Source organism: Salvelinus fontinalis, chromosome 8, assembly GCF_029448725.1.
Source record: "Salvelinus fontinalis isolate EN_2023a chromosome 8, ASM2944872v1, whole genome shotgun sequence".
In the NCBI taxonomy this organism is placed as follows: domain Eukaryota; kingdom Metazoa; phylum Chordata; class Actinopteri; order Salmoniformes; family Salmonidae; genus Salvelinus; species Salvelinus fontinalis.
In genome coordinates this window covers 16,734,620-16,756,907 of record NC_074672.1, presented here as the reverse complement: position 1 = coordinate 16,756,907, position 22,288 = coordinate 16,734,620, and the positions used below count along the sequence as shown (strand labels likewise).

Here is a 22,288-nt window from a genome sequence, read left to right as displayed (position 1 = left end):
AACCGCGTTGTAGCCTAAATATATCAATTGCACAATAATTATACATTCATAGATTTGTTTTAAGTATTGTCTTATCTTTATTTAACCTACACGCCACCCACCAACCTATACACCACCGACCCTTCATCCACACAATGTTGCATGACCGTAAACCACCCACCGTGCGGGTATAACCCCGAGGACTGCGGGTTATGAGTCAAACGCGCATCACTAGTATGTAGGCCTATATGTGTGTGTGTGTCGGAGGGTTTGGGTAAAAAGAGCAGAAGATAAATTTCCATCTCTATGGACTAATAAAATAACATCTTATATATTGCGGCGTTGTGCGCGCAATTGTAGGAGCCGCCAACGAAATCACAAATGAACTGAAGTCACCTCTTTAACCAGCAAATGCAATAGGACATAGGCCTATCTTTCAATTATCTACAAAAAACAACTAGGCTACGTAAACTGTGTTTGGTTAAGTGTTACTGATTACAATAGTAGTCTCCATGTAGTCGGTCTTCATTTTTTCTTAAACGTATTAATTCTGCTTAAAGGTCCTGACATTTATGGCACATATGCATGTTGCTCTTATCCTTTAACTTCAAGCAAGGTCACTGGTTCAAGTCCCTACCCCTTAAATACAGTTTTACATGTCTTACATGTTTGGCCCCTTTCCTTGTGGGATCCTCCATGGATGGGTTATAGGCTGTAAGATCACATGATGATTGACAGTTTTTGATTAACGTTGACATGGCATCTGTTTTGCAGGGAGGAACCAGACAACCAGACTGCTGGAATGCTTTGCATTTAGGTTGTTATCAGTAAAACAAAATAAATCATCTGCCCGATGGGACAACCACAGAACAGGCTCAATTTGCGCACATCCACAATAACTTGAACAACGCGTTAGGAGTTAAACTGTAAGCCAATAGTTAAGCTTCTCCAAGAGTGCAAAAACAACAAAGTCAAGGTAATAAAAGAGATAGAGGCGTCAAGTTCTGCTCTAAAGCGTCACATAACGAGCTTTAACGCTCATATTCGACATGGAAATGGAAACCATATCAACATTCGCTAAGAAACTTTGGTGTGTCAAGAAACAACTCATTCTTTTCCTCACTCCACTTATTCTTCTCCCGTTACTTTTTGGGCTACCGGAAAAGGTACGTGGTTATTGGAAGATGCACAAATATTCTTACTGTAACCATTTATTCGTCTAATTTACAAGAAGAAGTAGATTCAACTTTATAAGTTATACTTTAACCAAATTGCTAAACTATATCAAGCCTAAAACTGATGTTATCATTAATATCCACACCTGCCTTTAATTTAAACCCGAACACCCTTTAACCTGATATCTGTTGGTCTTCACTGAAATTAGAATCAGGATCCTAAGAAGTGTCCCTCTAGATTAAAACCTACAATTCTATACTTTTGATCTGTTTTAGGTTGATCATGTTATTCCAGTATATAGGACATGGCCCTGCTCCATCATATATCTAAAAACACAATCCTTACATCCATAACTTGGCTTTCCTCCATTCCCCCTCTTAATCATAACCATAGCCCAATCTGAGCCCTAACCCAATTACTAATAACTTCAAAGACTTCTTTATTTACAATTCTCCCCAAATTTTGCAAATCCAGTCACATAAAAAGTACATTCCTTGTACATTTGTCTTTCCACAGCATGATACAAACATGAATTACATAGATCACCTTTGTAAATGGTACAGTTGGCTTTTCCTCCTGAGTGTTCACCAACATGTCTCTGTTATGTTTTGCAGGAGGGGAAATGTCTGTACGTGGTGCTTCTAATGGCTGTGTTCTGGTGCACAGAGACACTTCCCTTAGCTGTCACTGCCATGCTACCTGTTTGCCTCTTTCCAACCATGGGAATTCTTCCATCCAAAAAAGTCTGCCCTCAGTACTTCCTCGATACCAATTTTCTCTTTCTCAGTGGTCTTGTTATGGCATCAGCTATTGAGGAATGGGGTCTGCATCGCAGAATAGCTCTGAAAGTTCTTAAGATTGTTGGAGTCAAACCAGCCTGGTGAGAAGACTATATCGCCATATACAACAGTAATAAATTAATCATAATTTATATTTTGGGATTATTTTCCATTATCTTATATGAATGCCCTGCATATGGCAAAATATAGCCTACATAATCATATTATCAGAAATATTAAATGTATTGATGTGTCACTCCACTTACTCCTGACCCATGTGTACATCTCTCTGTGCAGGTTGATTTTGGGAATGATGATCACCTCTGCCTTCCTGTCCATGTGGCTCAGTAACACCGCAACAACGGCCATGATGCTTCCCATTGCTAACGCCATCCTGGAGAGTCTCTTTGGAGACCTGGCCACTCTGAAGGAAAACTGTAAGGTGAAAGACGAGACAGAGGGTGAGTTGCTGTGTAGGGTTTCTCCAACTGTCCCATATACACTACCGGTCAAAAGTTTTAGAACACCTACTCATTTAATGTTTTTTCTTTATGTTTACTATTTTCTACATTGTAGAATAATAGTGAAGACCTCAAAACTATGAAATAAACACGTATGGAATTATGTAGTAACCAAAAAAGTGTTAAATAAATCAAAATATATTTTATATTTGAGATTCTTCAAATAGACACTCTTTGCCTTGATGACAGCTTTAAACACTTTTGGCATTTTCTCAACCAGCTTCATGAGGTAGTCACCTGGAATGCATTTCATTTAACAGGTGTGCATTGTTAAAAGTTCATTTGTGGAATTTCTTTCCTTCTTAATGCATTTGAGCCAATCAGTTGTGTTGTGACAAGGTAGGGGGTATACAGAGATAGCCCAATTTGGTAAAAGACCAAGTCCATATTATGGCAAGAACAGCTCAAATAAGCAAAGATAAATGACAGTACATCATTACTTTAAGACATAAAGGTCAGTCAATACGGAAAATTTCAAGAAAGTTTCTTCAAGTGCAGTCGCAAAACCAATCAAGCGCTATGATGAAACTGGCTCTCATTAGGATTGCCATAGGAATGGAAGACCCAAAGTTACCTCTGCTGCAGAGAATAAGTTCATTGGAGTTACCAGCCTCAGAAATTGCAGCCCAAATAAATGCTTCACAGAATTCAAGTAACAGACACATCTCAACATCAGCTGTTCAGAGGAGACTGGGTGAATCAGGCCTTCATGGTCAAATTGCTACAAAGAAACCACTACTAAAGGACACCAATAAGAAGAAGAAACTCCCTTGGGCCAAGAAGCACGAGCAATGGACATTAGACCAGTGGAAATTTGTCCTTTGTTCTGAAGTCCAAATTGAAGATCTTTGGTTCCAACCGCCGTGTCTTTGTGAGACGCGGTGTGGGTGAACAGATTATCTCTGCATGTGTATTTCCCACCGTAAAGCATGGAGGAGGAGGTGTTGTGATATGTGATTTTTTTTGCTGGTGACACTGTCTGTGATTTATTTAGAATTCAAGGCACACTTAACCAGCATGGCTACCACAGCATTCTGCAGCGATACGCCATCCCATCTGGTTTGGGCTTAGTGGGACTATCATTTGTTTTTCAACAGGACAATGACCAAACACACCTCCAGGCTGTGTAAGGTCTATTTGACCAAGAAGGAGAGTGATGGAGTGCTGACTCAGATGTCCTGGCCTCCACAATCCCCCGACCTCAAACACATTGAGATGGTTTGGGTTGAGTCGGACCGCAGAGTGAAGGAAAAGCAGCCAACAAGTGCTCAGCATATGTGGGAACTCCTTCAAGACTGTTGGAAAAGCATTCCAAGTGAAGCTGGTTGAGAGAATGCCAAGAGTTTGCAAAGCTGTCATCAAGGCAAAGGGTGGCTACTTTGAAGAATCTCAGATATAAAAAATATTTTGATTTGTTTAACACTTTTTTGGTGACTACATAATTCCATATGTGTTATTTCGTAGTTTTGATGTCTTCACTATTATTATACAATGTATAAAATGGTAAAATAAAGAAAAACCCTTGAAAGAGTAGGTGTACAAAAACTTTTGACCGGTAGTGTACATCGAGTGAAAAGATAAAATATTAAGTAGCCAAGCCAGGACAAAAAAAAAATATTTGACACTGTAATGCAAATTGTTTGTGGTGCTTACAAAAACAAACACACTATACTTCAACTTTCTAAAGCTAAGAGTGATATTTCCACACTTAAACTGTAATAGGTAATTGAAGGTGTGGACTTTTTTACAACTACCTGTTCTATCACATTGCTTTCGGTGCACGACATGTCAATATTCAAATGATAATTGATTAAACATATTAGCTGCCTTTCAAGTCATATATTAAATACGACAAAGGCCTAAAGACAACCTACTTAGAAAACTGGAACTCACAGGCTTTGATGAGAAATGTTTAAATATCTCTGTTATAGCTTGTCTCATTCATTCTATAGCTATGGATATTGTAGCATCACAGTAATTGGTTCATGGGAAACTTGTTGATTCTCAGCAGAGGCCGTTTTTTTATTTTTTATTTAGCCTTTATTTACACTTAGATGACCCCCTAAATCGCGTTCAAATTGGTCTTCAATATGGAATTGTTATGACGTCTAAGCCTGTACTTAAAAAATATATATTTTATCATTTGTCACCGCAGAGTAAACAATGGAGAGAATAACCCTAACACAACCTGTTCACTTCAACATCCATCAGGTCAAGCACGAGTAAAGCTGCATGCACTGCCCTCTGAAAAACAGATATTGTCTATAGACGGGTAAGAAAGCAAACATAAACAAACTGAACAATTGAAGCTCTCATGTTGTTAGAATAGGATTCATGGTTATCGTGTAGCTTTTACTAATGTTGGTATAATTATATCTTAAGACCTGATCGGATGGAGCGTTCAGATGGGAGTACTGCAGAGGAGATCAGGACAGAGTCAGAGTACCAGATGAAGGTGTGGAAAGGCTTCCTGATATGTATCCCGTACGCTGCCAGTATCGGAGGGACTGCCACCCTGACAGGCACTGCACCAAACCTCATCCTCATTGGACAACTTAAGAGGTACCCAAGTTGAAGATTTGGCTGATCTCACTTTCTCCTACTGCATCTGAACATACCCTCTCATAGACCTCACAGGCCCATCAGATAGAGCAATAATAATCTGTAAGGTGAGGGTTTTGTACAACGTACAAACTTTTAACCATTATGAAAAAAGATGAGACAGGTGACACAGGTACTAGGATGTTTCAGACATTGTAGAACTTCAGACGTCCCTCTTAAAGGCCTGTTAGGATTTAACTGGCAAATAGCTGGGTACGAATAACATGTTACACCCCTAAAAAAAAAAAAAATAATAATAATAATAATAATTTTTTTAAACAAAAAACTAAAAAAACATGTTACATTAAGACTATAAAATACTACTTTTTTCATGTTTGCTGTACCGTTTTTGACAGTTGCTTCTTTGTGTTCTAGTTACTTCCCCGAGTGCGACTTGATCAATTTTGGCTCTTGGTTTGCATTCGCATTTCCTCTCATGGTGTTCTTCCTCATCTTGGGATGGCTATGGATTTCTTTCCTCTACGGGGGCTTGAATACACGGTATGATGGTGAAATCAGATCTAAGTACAGCACCTCATCAGTGTAATATAAAAATGTGACCATAGATGATTACATGTGGCAGTCTGGTAGAGTTATAGGATTTTTTACTGTACACTTTTTGAAGTAGTATGGAGTAATACATTCTTCTACCTGTCAGATATTTCCACATTATTTTCATACTATTTTTTGTGTTCAGGTTGTGTGTGAAGAAACAGGACGAAAGAGCACAAGCAGAGGCGAAGGCTGAGGCCGTGATTGATGAAGACTACAGAAAACTAGGCCCCATAAAGTAAGGACATATCTCTAGACTAAATCACAGGCAACATGCTCCAGTCTTAAATCATGCCCTACACCAGGGGTGGCTAATTCTAGTTTAGGAGGGCCACATTGTTCACATGTTTTAGATTGTTTATTTCAATCAGTGTGTTAATGCTGGGATGGAACAAAATGCCTGCTGCAGCCCTCCAGGACTAAAGATGACTACCCTTGTTCTAGACCCTACCCTTGTTCTAGACCCTCTGGACTATATGTCGGTGGTAATGTAGAATTCCTTAGACAATAATTTCTTATCTTTCATTTTAGTTTTGCAGAAGGAGCCATCGCATTCTTTTTCATTTTGTTTGCCGTTCTCCTGTTTACAAGAGATCCTAAATTTGTAACTGGATGGTCCACGTTTTTCAACAAAGGGTAAGAGAGACAAGCTGACAATCCACTGCCCGTTAACTAGGAAATGTCTGTATAATTCACTGAAGGCTTGAGGAAACCAGCTGCTTCATTCCTCTTCTTTGATTCTCTTCCTGCTGCAGGTATGTGTCAGATGCGACCACTGGAGTGATCATTGTGTCAATCCTATTCTTCTTCCCTTCCCAAAAGCCCTCTCTTAGCTGGTGGCTTGATTCTCAAGGTCAGTACCAGAAAGGATATGTCCCAAATAATGAGAAATACATTTTTAGAATATGTAGATTGAAAATACCACTGTCTCAAATCATACAGCCTTTCTGTACTGATATAGAGAAAACTGTATATTTTCAAATCAAAAGATTAGATGGAGTGAAGCAGCTGTATACATTTCATTCGGAAAGAATTCAGATCCTTTGACTTTTTCCCACATTTTGTTAGGTTACAGCCTTATTCCAAAATGTATTAAATAGCTCAATCTAAACATAATATCCCATCATAACAAAACAGAAACAGGTTTTTAGCCATTTTTGCAAAAAATGAAATATCAAATTTACATAAGTATTCAGACCCTTTACTCAGTACTTTGTTGAAGTACCTTAGGCAGCGATTGCAGCCTTGAGTCTTCTTGGGTATGATGCTACAAGCTTGGCACACCTGTATTTGGGGAGTTTCTCCCATTCTTCTCTGTTTCCTCTCAAGCTCTGTCAGTTTGTATGGGGAGCGTCGCTGCACAGATATTTTCAGGTCTTTCCAGAGATGTTCGATCGGGTTCAAGTCCGGGCTCTGGCTGGGCCACTCAAGGACATTCAGAGACTTGTCCCCGAAGCCACTCCTACGTTGTCTTGTCTGTGTACTTAGGGTCGTTGTCCAGTTGTATGGTGAACCTGAGGTCCTGAGCGCTCTGGAGCAGGTTTTCATCAAGGATCTCTCTGTACTTTTCTCCGTTCATCTTTCCCTTGATCTTGACTAGTCTCCCAGTCCCTGCCACTGAAAAACATCCTCACAGCATGATGCTGCCACCACCATGCTTCACCGTAGGGATGGTGCCAGGTTTCCTCCAGACGTGACGCTTGGCATTCATGCCAAAGAGTTCAATCTTGGTTTCATTACACTAGAGAATCTTGTTTCTCATGGTCTGAGGTGCCTTTAAGTGCCTTTTGGCAAACTCCAACCCAGCTGTCATGTGCCTTTTACTGAGGAGTTGGTTCCGTCAGGCCACTCTACCAAAAGGCTTGATTGGTGGAGTGCTGCAGAGATGGTTGTCCTTCTGGAAGGTTCTCCCATCTCCACAGAGGAACTCTGGAGCTCTGTCAGAGTGACCATCTGGTTCTTGGTGGTCCCAAACTTCTACCATTTAAGAATGATGGAGTCCACTGGGTTCTTGGGGACCTTCAATGCTGCAGAAATGTTTTGGTACCCTTCCCCAGATCTGTGCCTCGACACAATCCTGTCTCGGAGCTCTTTGGACAATTTCTTAGACCTCATGGCTTGTTTTTTGCTCTGACATGCACTGTCAACTGTGGGACCTTATATAAACAGGTGTGTGCCTTTCCAAATCATGTCCAATCAATTTAATTTACCACAGGTGGACTCCAATCAAGTTGTAGAAACATCTCAAGGATGATCAATGGAAACAGGATGCACCAGAGCTCAATTTCAAATCTTATAGCAAAGGGTTCTGAATACTTATGTAAATAAGTACATTTTTAATACTAACCTGTTTTCACTTTGTCATTATGGGGTATTGTGTGTAGATTGAGGAGTATTTTATTTAATACATTTTAGAATAAGGCTGTAACGTAACAAAATGTGAAAAAAGGGAAGGAGTCTGAATACTTTCCAAATGCACTGTAGATGCACTGTAGATGCTCTGTAGATGCTCTGTAGATGCTCTGTAGATGCTCTGTAGATGCACTGTAGATGCTCTGTAGATGCACTATAGATGCTCTGTAGATGCACTGTAGATGCTCTGTAGATGCTCTGTAGATGCTCTGTAGATGCACTGTAGATGCACTGTAGATGCACTGTAGATGCACTGTAGATCCACTGTAGATGCTCTGTAGATGCACTGTAGATCCACTGTAGATGCACTGTAGATGCACTGTAGATGCTCTGTAGATGCACTGTAGATGCACTGTAGATCCACTGTAGATGCACTGTAGATCCACTGTAGATGCACTGTAGATGCACTGTAGATCCACTGTAGATGTTCTGTAGATGCACTGTAGATCCACTGTAGATGCTCTGTAGATGCACTGTAGATGCACTGTAGATCCACTGTAGATGCTCTGTAGATGCACTGTAGATGCACTGTAGATCCACTGTAGATGCACTGTAGATGCACTGTAGATCTGGGTTTTTAAAGTCACATTATTATTCAGTCATGCCTCACCAGACATAAATTACAGTAACATTGACTCCTATTAAGGCAGAATATTTTTTTTGTAATTTCATTAATCCATTTCTGAAGCAGAACTTGTATTGGCTCTGTTGTAAGGTACTGTAAATAACCTGAGGAATGTTAATGACGTAGATTAGTGAGTCTGAGCAGAGTCCCGTCGTGAGGTAAGACTGTCGCCCCTTATTATTAATCCCTCAAAAATGTGTTGCCACACTTTGGTTTGCTCTGTGTACTTTGCTCTGTGTTCACCCATTGGTTTAACATAGCACACAACTTCTTATGCAACAGAAATACCAGTGTTTTCATTTTCTACCCTCAAATTTTTCCAGCGAGACTAGAATATGTATATGTTTGACATTGAGCTCTTTAATGTTCTTTATTAAAAACTATTTTGAGTAAGTATGTTAAGAATTTGCCTGTGAAATAATAGTTATCTTTCAGTCAGTTCACTCTTTACAACAAAAGTGCATCTCCCCATAGTGATGTTGTACCTCGTTCCCTCCCTTCAGGGAACAGTAGTTATATTCAGAACTTAATGTTTTGCCAGGCAAAACATTTAACTTATTGACAAATGAACAATGTCCAGCAGAACGGTACCCGAGACAGAAACAAAACCCCAACCAGCCTTATTTTGTCCCCTAAGTGGGTCCTCAGATCCTCAAAAGGTTCTACAGCTGCACCATCAAGAGCGGGTTGCATCACTGCCTGGTATGGCAACTGCTCGGCCTCCGACCGCACGACACTGCAGAGGGTAGTGCGTACGGCCCAGCACATCACTGGGGCCAAGCTTCCTGCCATCCACGACCTCTATACTAGGCTGTGTCAGAGGAAGGCCCTAAAAATGGTCAAAGACTCCAGCCACCCTAGTCATAGACTGTTCTCTCTGCTACCGCACGGCAAGCGGTACCGGAGCGCCAAGCCATAAGACTCCTGAACATCTAATCAAATGGCTACCCAGACTATTTGCATTGCCCCCCACCACCCCCCCCCCCCACTCCCTCTCTTTTACGCTGCTGCTACTATCTATTTTTATTTATGCATAGTCACTTTAATAACTCTACCTACATGTACATATTACCTCAATTGCCTCAACTAACCGGTGCCACCGCACATTGACTCTGTACCGCTGCCCCCTGTATATAGCCTCGCTACTGTTATTTTACTGCTGCTCTTTAATTATTTGTTACTTTTATTTTTTTATTTAATCTGCATTGTTGGTTAACAGTTTATAAATCTACACCTGTTGTATTTGGCACATGTGACAAATCAAATTTGATTTGATAACCGTTACTTTGACCCCTAACCCCTAGCTGCAGCTCTTTCTTTATTGCCTCTTTTCAAAGCCCCTTGCAGGTTAGATATTCTGATATTTCAGTGGTTGACATGGATTTGTCTGTTGGGCAGAGGTCGATTTCATACCCTGTCATGTTTTCCACAGCACCAAATACTCCATATGTTCCTCTCCTATCATGGAAGAAAGCACAGGAATGTGTCCCATGGAATATCATTCTGTTGCTGGGTGGAGGCTTTGCCATGGCCAAGGGATGTGAGGTAAAACCATATCATTTACATATAGAATCATTAAGCCTATGGGTAAACCCCTTTCATGTTTAATGGTGCACACCATAGATATGAAATCCCTTTAACTCACATTCTCATTTGTGTACATTCTAATAGCTGTTGTGTGGTGATTTCTATACTTTTTGACCTATTTCTGCTACTACTGAGTCAAGGACTGTCTTGATGCTCTGTCCCTGTGGTGTAGGAGTCAGGACTGGCGGCGTGGATAGGAGCCTACCTCCAGCCTATTGCCCAGGTCCCCCCTGCTGTGGCCGTCATGTTTATCACAGCTTTCCTGGCCTGCTTCACAGAGTTCGCCAGCAATACCGCCACCATTATCATATTCCTGCCCGTCATTGCTGAACTGGTGAGCTGTCATCTACCGTATGACATGACCACAACACTCAACATTTAGTTAGATGTTTCCATTATTAAGAATGAAGTACCCTGTGGGTATGAAGAGGTCGACTAGAAAACACTCAATTTGAAGAAAGGCGTATTTTGTGTGTAGTATTTTTGAATACCCATGTGAACTACCATAAAGCCTTGAACTCCACTGTATTACTAATAGATAATGGGGAAGTTGATGCTCTCTACTCTAATCTCCCACAGCAATTGACTTTTTTACTGTTTGTCATGGGGTTAACAGATTTGTCAGTGTAGCACCATGGCTGTTTGGTCTGTTGGACATTAACTACAGTTATCAGTAACCAGTTGTCTTCGTCTGTCTGTGCCAATGTCTTACAGTGTTGTTAAATCTAAGCAATAGTATCACCCACCCAGTATCATCCAGTATCACCATGACAAGTGCACCCTAGTTACTTATCTTCAGCGACATTTCTAAGCCAAATACGTTACCAAGAATTTGGAATATCGTTGCCACTTATTGAATGCGATGTGGATTCACACACTCTTTGTTCATTTGTGTTACTTGTGTTAATCTGCAAAAAACTGTTTCAAAGTATTATTATTCTCCATTAACACAATATTTCTGCAAAATAATATCAATGACTGTGTTTGTCTCCCCTCTACAGGCTATGTTTGTCAAGGTGAATCCTCTTTACTTCATGATACCTGCGACAACAGGATGTTCATTTGCCTTCATGTTGCCAGTCTCCACCCCTCCCAACTCCATTGCCTTTGCATCTGGCCATCTTTTGGTGAAGGACATGGTAAGATCCTCACGCCAATATACTGAGTGACCATATTTCAGACTGTTCTTAAACTTAAACATACTCTATCCTAGTAGATAGATGATTTACATCTGTTTGGTTTCTCTATTCCCAGGTGAAAACGGGCTTTGTGATGAACATTTTGGGCATTTTATCAGTTTCTCTGGCCATGAACACTTGGGGTCGTGCCATGTTCAGTTTGGAGACTTATCCAGACTGGGCTCGTCCAGTCAACATGTCCAGTACTGTCACAGATATACAGTTCCCCCCCGTCCCACCTTTCAACCTTACTAGTTTGTGATACACTCCATACCGTAGATCTGAAGCTTATCCAATACAAAGTATTACACGGTATTATATAGTAAATACTTGAGCAGGATTTCTGAATATGTACAAAAGTCAACTATAGATTTGGGGAGCATTAGCTGTTACTTTAAGTTATTTAGCCTATGGTGTGATGGCTATACCATGTTGCTAATGTACTGTACACTCTAGATTTTGCCATTTGCCTACTGTATACTATATGAGTTTAGATTTTTTTTGTTCAGGCTCTCATTGTGCTCTACTTCCTCTGTCGTGTAGATTATACTAAGTTCTATCAGCTAATTTTCTTGCTTGTCACATGCCACGAACCCCTGGTCTCCCAGATGTGTCCAATGTTATGTCCTGGTTTGTTTTAGGTCCCCATGCCAAGTTTCCATTTGAAGTTAATTTGTTTGGGCAGGGCAGGGGGTGACAGAATAGACAGTGGTTGGTCTGTCTGTTGTTACATTCTCTTCCACAGTTATACAACAAGTCGTGTCGGACACCGTTTTTGTCCAGACACCGGTGATGTCTGTGTCATCATTCTGTCGCTATGCTTGCTGAAATGACTTGCATCTTAGTGACCTCTGCTGGTCAGTGTGCCACTTTGCGAGTGTCCGTCTCATTCGTCACTGTAACATTCCCTAAATAGTGTTTGTGAGGATAATCCTTATTGATTAGGGTGTTAGCAGTCTGCTTGATGATAATAGACCAATCCATTTCATCACACTGAACGCTCATCGTCCAAGTCCGCCACCTACTAGTAAATCACACTTGAACTCGATCCCCCATTGATCTTTAGTTGTATAATCTGTGACTGTCTTGACGCACAAAAGGAGTTTGTGAATTATTCATGAAAAATACTTACCTAGCCCATGGGGTCACTGGCTGCACATGTTTTAACACATTCTAAGTTACACCCAGAAGGTCATTTAAATTTTCATCATGTCTTTAAAATCCAGAAATCATGATTTTCTGATCTTATTTCATTTGAAATAATCATTAGAAATGTGGTACGTGGAAATCTAATTAACAATTTTCTACCATAGTTTGTATTTTGTGTAGTACGTTTAGGTTTATCAATGCACATTTTGTAGCTTTGTTATTTTGTTAATACTGCTGTTGTACCAAATAAAACTCAACAGCAAATGTGTTCTTTTCTTTTTTTGTCAATCCATGGAATTGGTATATTTAGCTGATGTCAGTGGGCAGGCACCAACACACATGCCACACAGTAATATATACTACAGAGCAACTCAAACCATGAGATAATATTCAGACGGGGGCCATGCCACTATAGTCCTTTTTAGTTATAATCATTGACCCAGGTGACACAGCATAATATGTACTGGAATCAAGTCTCATTCAACAGCCTGATAGCACCACACAAGATACCCAATAAGCCAAATGAGGCAAACAAACAAGCGAACAACACATTTGAAAGAAGGTTGCATTGAAATTTGGTTGGAACACAATTTCTACATGTGTCTGGAACCAAGCAGTGATATTTTGGCCCCTGTATCTCTAAAAAATGGTGAAGGGCTGTACATTCCTTATAGTGTCTATTTGGTGATGTAAGTCCCAAGGTCTGGCACATGGTTAACTCAGCAGAACTCTGAAGTAGTTACTCAGTGTAAGAGAGGAAGGGTCATTGGTGGAGGCGCCAATAAATGAGACAAACTACAACAGAACACAATGACACTTTGTTAAAAGAGTAACACAGTACACACATTAAAAAGAAGAACTTGTTGGAAAAGGAACACAACATTTTGGAAAAGGAAGTTTTACAAGTCGTACCACAACATGAAACTGCTCAACCAATGAAATATACTTATGAATTGACTGTAATACAAAGGGAAATTAAAACGCCCCAGCTAAACATTTTATTTTGGAAAACTCGTACAATTGCTCACATGCTCATAGTTTCCCAGATCATAGCAATCCCCCCTCCTATTAGTCAGTAGTAGTATGACCTCGCACAGGGTTATGTTTCGACCTCTAAATAGTATACCACAATGCTCATATACAACCTTTTAACTTACCAATACTTCCCTAAATGATTAGTCACCAAGCATGTTCCATCATGTGTTGATTTGTTATGCCTGTCAATGTCAGTGAGTGTGTGTCAGCATGTGAGTATGAGCAAGAGCCCTTCTGTCCCCTTTGGGAACCGTCTTACACATCTATGTGGCAGTGACTGTGTATGATAAGTTCCTGTATCAAACTTCACAGTTACCACCATCAGACAACGGTGTAACTTCACATGCACTGTTACCAGGGAGAATGAAGAGCATTACTGAATGCATGGGCTTTGGCTTTTCATTGAGGTAGGTGTTCATTTTCAGTCTTTTGAGTGAAAGAGACATTAGGTTACTGGACAGCTATTTATGAGATGATTTAAGGAATTCATGTAAAATGTATATTCTTTTCACAGTGAATTGTGCTAGGCCCTTGTGAATTTAAGAAAGCTGGTTTATTAAAGTGTTAATATCACAATAATAAGCTATTCTGCTCGTGTATAATGTTGATATTAAAACAATACATGATGATAGTCAGAATGATGGATATTGCAGTTTGATCAAATTCCCAGCCTAGTTAGAATACAGTGCAATTCTAAAATGTGTTTCATGTTTAGTCTATTCTAATAAGCCATTTACTTTATGTTCGTATTCTTACCTTATATTATTTCTTATTGTTGTTGCATTGTTGAGGAGCCTGCAAGTAAGCACTTAGTTTGATGGTGTATACCATGTGTATACTGTACATACAACTAATAAAACTGGAATTCACACAATCATTGGTTTTCAGGCAAGAACCTTGGGGTGCCATAAAGACCACTCTAGAGTATCTGTGGGATGTTTACTCAAAGCCGACCCAGGCTGCCAAGGAGGTCCTGACGTTACTTTCTATGTGTTTCATTATCGCCATGGTGACTGGTGGTTTCCTCTACCATTGGATGACAGAGATCCTGAGATATGACAGTGGTACTTCCAGCACTGCTGCCTGCATCTATAGCGTGGCCATCCTTTTCCTCTCGTTCCTCTGTCATCCTCTCCGTTGTGTGCTAACTATGATCTTGCCCACTCTGGGCACCAAACAGGGGCGCAAGCTGATCATTTCCACCTCTGTGATTGTGTTAGTGTTGAGCATCATCCTTAACATAACCGTTAACATGGGAGTGGTGATGCACGTTTTAAAGTGCACCTCTGAAGGTTTTGTCCACTCTCTTTTAAACTCATCTGAGCTGTTTCAAGAAGCAAAGAGAGATCTTGTTAGAGAGACTATCAAAGTGAAACAGGAAGAACTGAATATTGTTAACAGATTGAGGAAATTTGATCATTTTACACACATTGATGTGTCAAAGGTCAAAAATACATTTGTTACTGTAAGCAAGCAGATTGAGAGTGACTTTTCACGTGCCAATAAACTGCTGGAGGATTATAAACTTCTGTCAAACAGGATTCTGGCGGCCATCTTTCTAATCTACCTGATAGTTGAATCAGCCTACTACCTGAAGTCCTATGTCATTTCAGTTAAGTTTGACAACGTTTACATCACAAGACAGTTGCTGCAAAAAGCATCTGATGATGGAATCCAGATAGAGCCAACTAACTTGAAAAATATGGTCAATTCCACAAGTTGTAAAATAACAAAACAGGAATTTACCAGATGTCTTGCTCCCATAGTAGTGGTGACTTTGTATTTAATTGTTATTATCTTCATAATGGTTTTGGATCACATTGTGTACCATCTAGTTACATTGAGTGGGCCTTGGCTGCAGGATGTTCCAGCTACATCTGTCAGCATAGCGGTGAAATATAAGGTAGGTCAATATTGATACAGTACTTTTCTATATAAGGTCGTGCACATCACAGAACATAATGTGACATTATATAATGTGTAGCCTTGAGATCAATGATGATATAGAAATTGAATAACACAGTGGACAAATGAGGACTGGATTCTCTTTTCTCTGACAGATTCACCTGCGCTTTCCAGGTCTATGTATTATCCCAGCTATCTGTAGGGATACAGAACTGGCAAACTTCCACAAGCAGTATGACTGGACATTTAGCCCAGAGGCTTTACGCTGTCATATTGAGCCCTCTGCACCAGACCTGAGAGTTAGGGTCTTCCTGGGACTACTCTGTCTGGTGAGCTACATCATGGTGTTGCTGGAGGTCTACGCCAGGCGCATCCGCAGAAAAGTGTCTGCATCCTTCTTCAAAACGCAGGAGGAAAAAAGAATTAATTTCTTATTGAAGAAGATACAGGCGAAACAGGACACAAGAGAAAACAATATATTTTTCATCGAAGCTGTGAATGAGACCAGCGTTCACACAAACCAAAACGTAAATTGAAGCTTATCTTGCTGTCATTATATGTAGTTTAGGGAGACCTCTGCTTTTAATACGTTCACTACTCCTCTTGAGTTTTTATAATAGATTTATTTTAGAATTGGAGAAAACCTTCCTCAGTCTCCCCAGCAGTCAGCTGAGAGAATTTGTTGATTCGATTTGTCCATATTTTCAGATTGAACTGATTCTGCAATATACAAATGAAAAACATGGAATAAAAAATGTAACTTCAAAGTGATACAAGCATGCTTATCCCTGTGTTAAAATACAATTGATGAATTCAGTGCCAACATCCTGCTCTCCATGAGCCAAAGGGCCTGTTGAAAACAGGACAGGGCATCCTGTTACTGAGTCACAGTCATATGACCTTTCTCCTGGTCGTGGAGCACCCCTTTTACCCCCACACTGCCTCGTCTCAACAACACTCATGAAACCATGTTTGTAGGCTTAATGAAGAAATAAATACCATATAACAGATAATCACAAGCGTTTTCACTCAATGTTTTATATTGTGAAAGGTTGATGCTTTTAAAGAATTTGATAAAAATGGCTTTGAGTTCCCTTTTAAAATAAAACTACTTTTTACTCCATGTAAGGAACAGGACCGTTAATTACTTTGTTTCTTACTGCAAGTAGGAACTCCACAATCAACAGACGACTAGGTGACACCTAGCCCCACCAGGTGTCCCTAACACTAAGTGCATTTGAGAAGTTTTGATGGCACAAAAAGGCTATGAAAATACTCATAACAAGGAGCATAAAACAAACTCATTGAAAATCTGTGTCAACAAACTATTTGTCCAATTCAATGAATTAGACTGAGATGAATGTTCAGAGGGCAACTATTGTGACACATAGTCGTGTCATGTGTGGGCCTTCTGAATGTTATTACAAATGAATGAATATAATCATGCTTTAAAACGTGCATAACAATCACTATTATTATTTTAGTCTTTTGGTATTATACTGTTTATTATTTCTGGTCAATGATGAATTAGATCGTGTAAAACTCATTTTCATAAGACACCTAAACCTTAAACTCTATCTGAGAGCAAAAACAGTTTCTGTACCTCTGTGATTTATATATATTTTTTTTTTGTCATACCACAAAAATGCTTCAGTGTTTTTAGCAGCACACTGCTTTCAACTCCCAAAAGGCATCAGAAGGCACTTTTAGTGAGAGTATTATTAGAACGCCTGTTCATCTATTTCTTTATCCAGCCATTTTGTCCGTCTTCTTTTTTCTTCATTTTTACCCCATAATTCAAGACTATGTGTCTAATATTTTATGCTTTGTTGCTGTGAGGCCTGGAACAAAATGTATAATTCATATAATTTCTCTTCACATAAATCTTTGGTTCTGTACCAAAATAAAAGGTTAATAAATGGTATAATATCTTGCCTGTAACTTGATCTCTTGAATCTATTCCAAGCTAGCATAGAAATTGAATGTCATTAATGAAGCATCATGTAAAAGTAAGACCAGCTTTGTCAAATGGGGTGATCATGAGAGACACTAGGTCAAATAGTCCAGCGGATAGGTTAAATAATTGTTCAATAATAATCCAACTTGGTACACTAATACTAGACACCTTAAAGAACATTTGAAAGATTGGAGGCAGTCTGGGAAGCCTGGCCTGGCCTGGCCTTAATATAATTGGTTGCCACTCCAGATTTCCTGTTAGAAGAAAATAGGGTAAAATCATTACAAACAATATAAAAATGTATTTACCCACTAAATAAACCCCACAGATAATAAAGACAAAAAAGTACTCTTAAGACCTTAATAGGGGTCATATTGAGGTCATTTTGACCATAGTCCAGTGGCTAAATAAAAAAATTGTGGATTTTGTGATAGAGCCACCAAATTTCACACACAGCTAGGTCATGTATAAAGAAGTATTTCTGGTTATAGTGCTATATCAGATTTTGTCCATTACCCCCTGGCGGTCATTTCCAAAATTGCCACTGAAACGTAGGCTAAGAACCAAAGATAGGTAGCTGGTTGGATAGATGTCACTAGGGTTGCTCTGCTCTGGTCAGAGAGAAAACAGATGACAGAGATAGTGCCAAAGTTCACATATTTATTAAGGACTTGTGGTTTGACATGGTAAAGTTGGATTTGTGTATGGTTCTGCAACAAAGGAGAGAGATCATAGGCAGGTTGCGTAACATAAAAGGTAAAGGTGATAAGGATGCATTTATTAAACCAATATATCACTAATAACGAAAATAAGTAAATTACATGACATCTTAATGTTAAGGCTTAATGTTAAGATGAGAGGGAGTCAACAGGTGAAATCAACTTGGTTGATCAAGTTCATCGCAGTAGTATGAAGCTCTATCCACTCTGAGGGTTTTTGAACAGCCGCCAACCAGCTGCATGGGGCTGTATTGGACACGATTCATATGGCCATATCTCCATAAATAATTGGTACTGTCATGACGTTGGCCTGTGGGTAAGGTTTATGACCCCCCCCCCCCCATAAATACCTTTCTCCCTTCCCTCTCTCTCTGACTATATGGAAGGACTCTTGAATAGCCTTTGTTAAACATAGAGAGTCGGGGAACATCAAACAAGTGGGGGAAAGGAACCATATTTCGGTAATAGAACCAGTTGAAAATATGCGTTGGTACTTAATGAATATGATGTCAGTTCCGTTGTCATCTGAGACATTATGACTGATGACAGGACGACATAAACTGTATCTGGGAAAGTCTACACATTATAGTTATCAGATTCACATGGAATTGTTGAGCAATTTAAATGCAATTTAAATGAAACTATTTGTGAAAAGATTAAATGTAATTTTAGCTTCCAAATGAGAGAATTGGGTTTTCATAAGATTAGAGCTCTGCTCAATCAGTGTCCCGCCCCTGTGAAGAGAAATGGGTTATAAACTATGAAACACACCCTTCTCTCCCTCCACTATATAAGCCCTTGACGAAAATGTAACCTGCTCCGAGGACGATAGGACGACGGTCCATACGTTGAAAAAGACTAAAATGTCAACTACAGAACTAAGCCAACCTCAGCATGACCTTTGGTTGCGAATGGTATGAACTTTGAACTCTTATTCACTACAGAAGTGATACCTCCTAGCCGTTGAGTTAGCAGCAGCCGCTGTAAACCTGGGCTAGGAGAAGACAGACAGAGTGTCCTGTCTACCACCCAACAACGACACTACGTATCCCGTTCACCACCAGAGACACTCTTCAAAGGACAAAGGACTCTGTTGGGCAACACGGCCTTCCATCTACCACCAACCTATTGAAGCGCAGCTCAGATTAAATATTTATTGCATTTTCCTTTTCCAAATGGGCGGTAATTTAGAATGCATAAGACTGTATTTACGATAGCTTCTCCCTTTGTTCCTCAGTCTTCCCGCTCTTTCACTCAAACCCAAACCCCGTTCTTTGTGTTACCAGCTGTCATATCTGCTCAGTCCGCTAGGGACGTTTTCCTTTATGACGTAATTTGTAATCAATGTATGGTTCATTCCGTGTATATGTAATTCTGTATGATTAGTTAGGTATTTAGTAAATAAATAACTAAACCCAATTTTGCATTGCTGATTCAACTTGTTAGCCAGGGTTTGTGAAGATAACCAAGAATTTACAACTTTCAGATGAGACTGAAATAAGATGACGATTAATATTGATTGCTATTGATGTAAAATATTACTAGGTCTTTAAGAGTTTATTCGGAAGATAACAGCTCTATAAATATTATTTTGTGGTGCTCCGACTTTCTAGTTAATTACATTTACATGATTAACTCAATCAGGTAATATTAATTACAGAAAAAGGATTTTATAGAATAGCATGTCATATCACTCACATAGCCATCACATAGCCATAGCCAAAGACACGACAGTACACATAGCCCAATGATGGCTTAAAATGTTTGAGGAGGTCTGTAAAACAATCAAATGTCCCAAAGATGCCATATACAGTTGAAGTCGGAAGTTTACATACACTTAGCCAAATACATTTAAACTCAGTTTTTCACAATTCCTGACATTTAATCCCAGTAAAAATTCCCTGTCTTAGGTCAGTTAGGATCACCACTTTATTTTAAGAATGTGAAATGTCAGAATAATAGTAGAGAGAATGTCACGTTCCTGACCTGTTTTCCTTTGTTTTGTATTCATTTTAGTTGGTCAGGGCGTGAGTTGGGTGGGTTTGTCTATGTTTGTATTTCTATGTGGGGTTTTGTGTTCGGCCTGGTATGATTCTCAATTAGAGACAGGTGTGTATTGTTTGTCTCTAATTGAGAGTCATACAAAGGCAGCCAGGGTTTCACTGGTGTTTTGTGGGTGTTTGTTTCCTGTGTCAGTGTTTGGACCACACAGGACTGTTTAAGGTTAGTCACGTTTGTTATTTTGTAGGTTTAAGTGTTTTCTTGTTGTTTCATTAAATCATGAACACTTACCTCTCCGCATCTTGGTCCTATCCATGCTCCTCCTCGTTTGAGGAGGAGAACGACATTGACAGCCTTAACAGAAACACCCACCACAAGAGGACCAAGCGGAGTGGAGAAGGGCAGCGACAGCAGCAGAGACAGACAGAGGAATGGACATGGGAAGACGTCTTGAACGGCAAGGGTTGCTACACATGGGAGGAGATCCTGGCTGGAAAGGATCGCCTCCCATGGGAACAGCTGGAGGCAGCGAGGAGAGCAGAGGCAACCGGAGAGAGGAACCGAAGGTATGAGGGTACGCGGCTAGCACGGAAGCCCGAGAGGCTCACCCAAAAATTTCTTGGGGGGGGGCTAAAGGGGAGTGTGGCGAAGCCGGGTTGGATACCTGAGCCAACTCCCCGGGCTTGCCGTGGAGTGAGAGGGCGTCGTACTGGTCAGACACCGTGTTATGCGGTAAAGCGCACGGTGTCCCCAGTACGCGTGCTTAACCCAGTGCGGGCTATTCCACCTTGCCGCACTGGGAGGGCTAGGTTGGGCATCGAGCCGGATGCCATGAAGCCGGCCCAACGTATCTGGCCTCCAGTACGTCTCCTCGGGCCGGCGTACATGGCACCAGCCTTACAGGTGGTGTCCCCGGTTCGCCTGCATAGCCCAGTGCGGGCTATTCCACCTCGCCGCACTGGCAGGGCTACGGGGACCATTCAACCTGGTAAGGTTGGAGAGGCTCGGTGCTCAAGAGCGCGTGTCCTCCTTCACGGTCCGGTATATCCGGCGCCACCTTCCCACCCCAGCCCAGTACCATCAGTGCCTACACCACGCACCAAGCCTCCTGTGCGTCTCCAGAGCCCTGGGCGCACTGTTCCTTCTCCCCGCACTCGCCCTGAGGTGCGTGCCCTCAGCCCGGTACCTCCAGTTCCGGTACCACGCACCAGGCCTAGAGTGCGCCACGAGAGTCCAGTGTGTCCTGTTCCTGTTCCCCGCACTCGCCCTGAAGTGCGTGCCCTCAGCCCGGTACCTCCAGTTCCGGTACCACGCACCAGGCCTATAGTGCGTCTCAGCCGGCCAGAGTTTGCCGTCTGCCCAGCGGTGCCTGAACGGCCCGTCTGCCCAGCTCCGTCTGAGCCATCTGTCTGCCCAGCGCCGGCTGAGCCATCTGTCTGCCCAGCGCCGGCTGAGCCATCTGTCTGCCCAGCGCCGTCTGAGCCATCTGTCTGCCCAGCGCCGTCTGAGCCATCCGTCTGCCCAGCGCCATCTGAGTCATCCGTCTGCCACGAGCCATTAGAGCCGCCCGTCTGCCACGAGCCAGTAGAGCCGTCCGTCAGTCAGGAGCCGCTAGAGCCGTCCGTCAGTCAGGAGCTGCCAGAGACGCCCGCCAGTCAGGAGCTGCCAGAGACGCCCGTCAGTCAGGAGCTGCCAGAGACGCCCGTCAGTCAGGAGCTGCCAGAGACGCCCGCCAGTCAGGAGCTGCCAGAGACGCCCGCCAGTCAGGAGCTGCCAGAGACGCCCGCCAGTCAGGAGCTGCCAGAGACGCCCGCCAGTCAGGAGCTGCCAGAGACGCCCGCCAGTCAGGAGCTGCCCTACAGTCAGGAGCTGCCCTACAGTCCGGAGCTGCCCTACAGTCCGGAGCTGCCCTACAGTCCGGAGCTGCCCTACAGTCCGGAGCTGCCCTACAGTCCGGAGCTGCCACTCAGCCCGGACCTGCCGGAGTCCCTCAGCCCGGATCTGCCGGAGTCCCTACGCCCGGACCTGCCGGAGTCCCTACGCCCGGACCTGCCGGAGTCCCTACGCCCGGACCTGCCGGAGTCCCTACGCCCGGACCTGCCGGAGTCCCTA

General features: G+C 41.6%; 2 protein-coding genes across 2 annotated transcripts; both read left to right on the top strand.

Moving 5' to 3' along the window:
- The first annotated feature begins 709 nt into the window (after positions 1-709).
- On the top strand, positions 710-12,827 carry slc13a3 (solute carrier family 13 member 3). The gene is made up of 13 exons (XM_055931414.1): positions 710-1,145; positions 1,770-2,035; positions 2,232-2,395; positions 4,667-4,727; positions 4,838-5,017; positions 5,432-5,557; positions 5,754-5,846; positions 6,140-6,244; positions 6,364-6,461; positions 10,078-10,190; positions 10,405-10,566; positions 11,234-11,371; positions 11,487-12,827. Exons 1-13 carry the CDS (start codon positions 1,029-1,031, stop codon positions 11,670-11,672), a joined length of 1,809 nt encoding a protein of 602 aa, XP_055787389.1. The 5' UTR covers positions 710-1,028; the 3' UTR covers positions 11,673-12,827.
- Positions 12,240-16,474, top strand: ocstamp (osteoclast stimulatory transmembrane protein). The gene is made up of 4 exons (XM_055932814.1): positions 12,240-12,267; positions 13,869-14,001; positions 14,483-15,497; positions 15,655-16,474. The coding sequence occupies exons 1-4, from the start codon at positions 12,240-12,242 to the stop codon at positions 16,033-16,035; spliced, it is 1,557 nt and encodes a 518-aa protein (XP_055788789.1). The 3' UTR covers positions 16,036-16,474.
- The last annotated feature ends 5,814 nt before the right edge of the window (positions 16,475-22,288 follow it).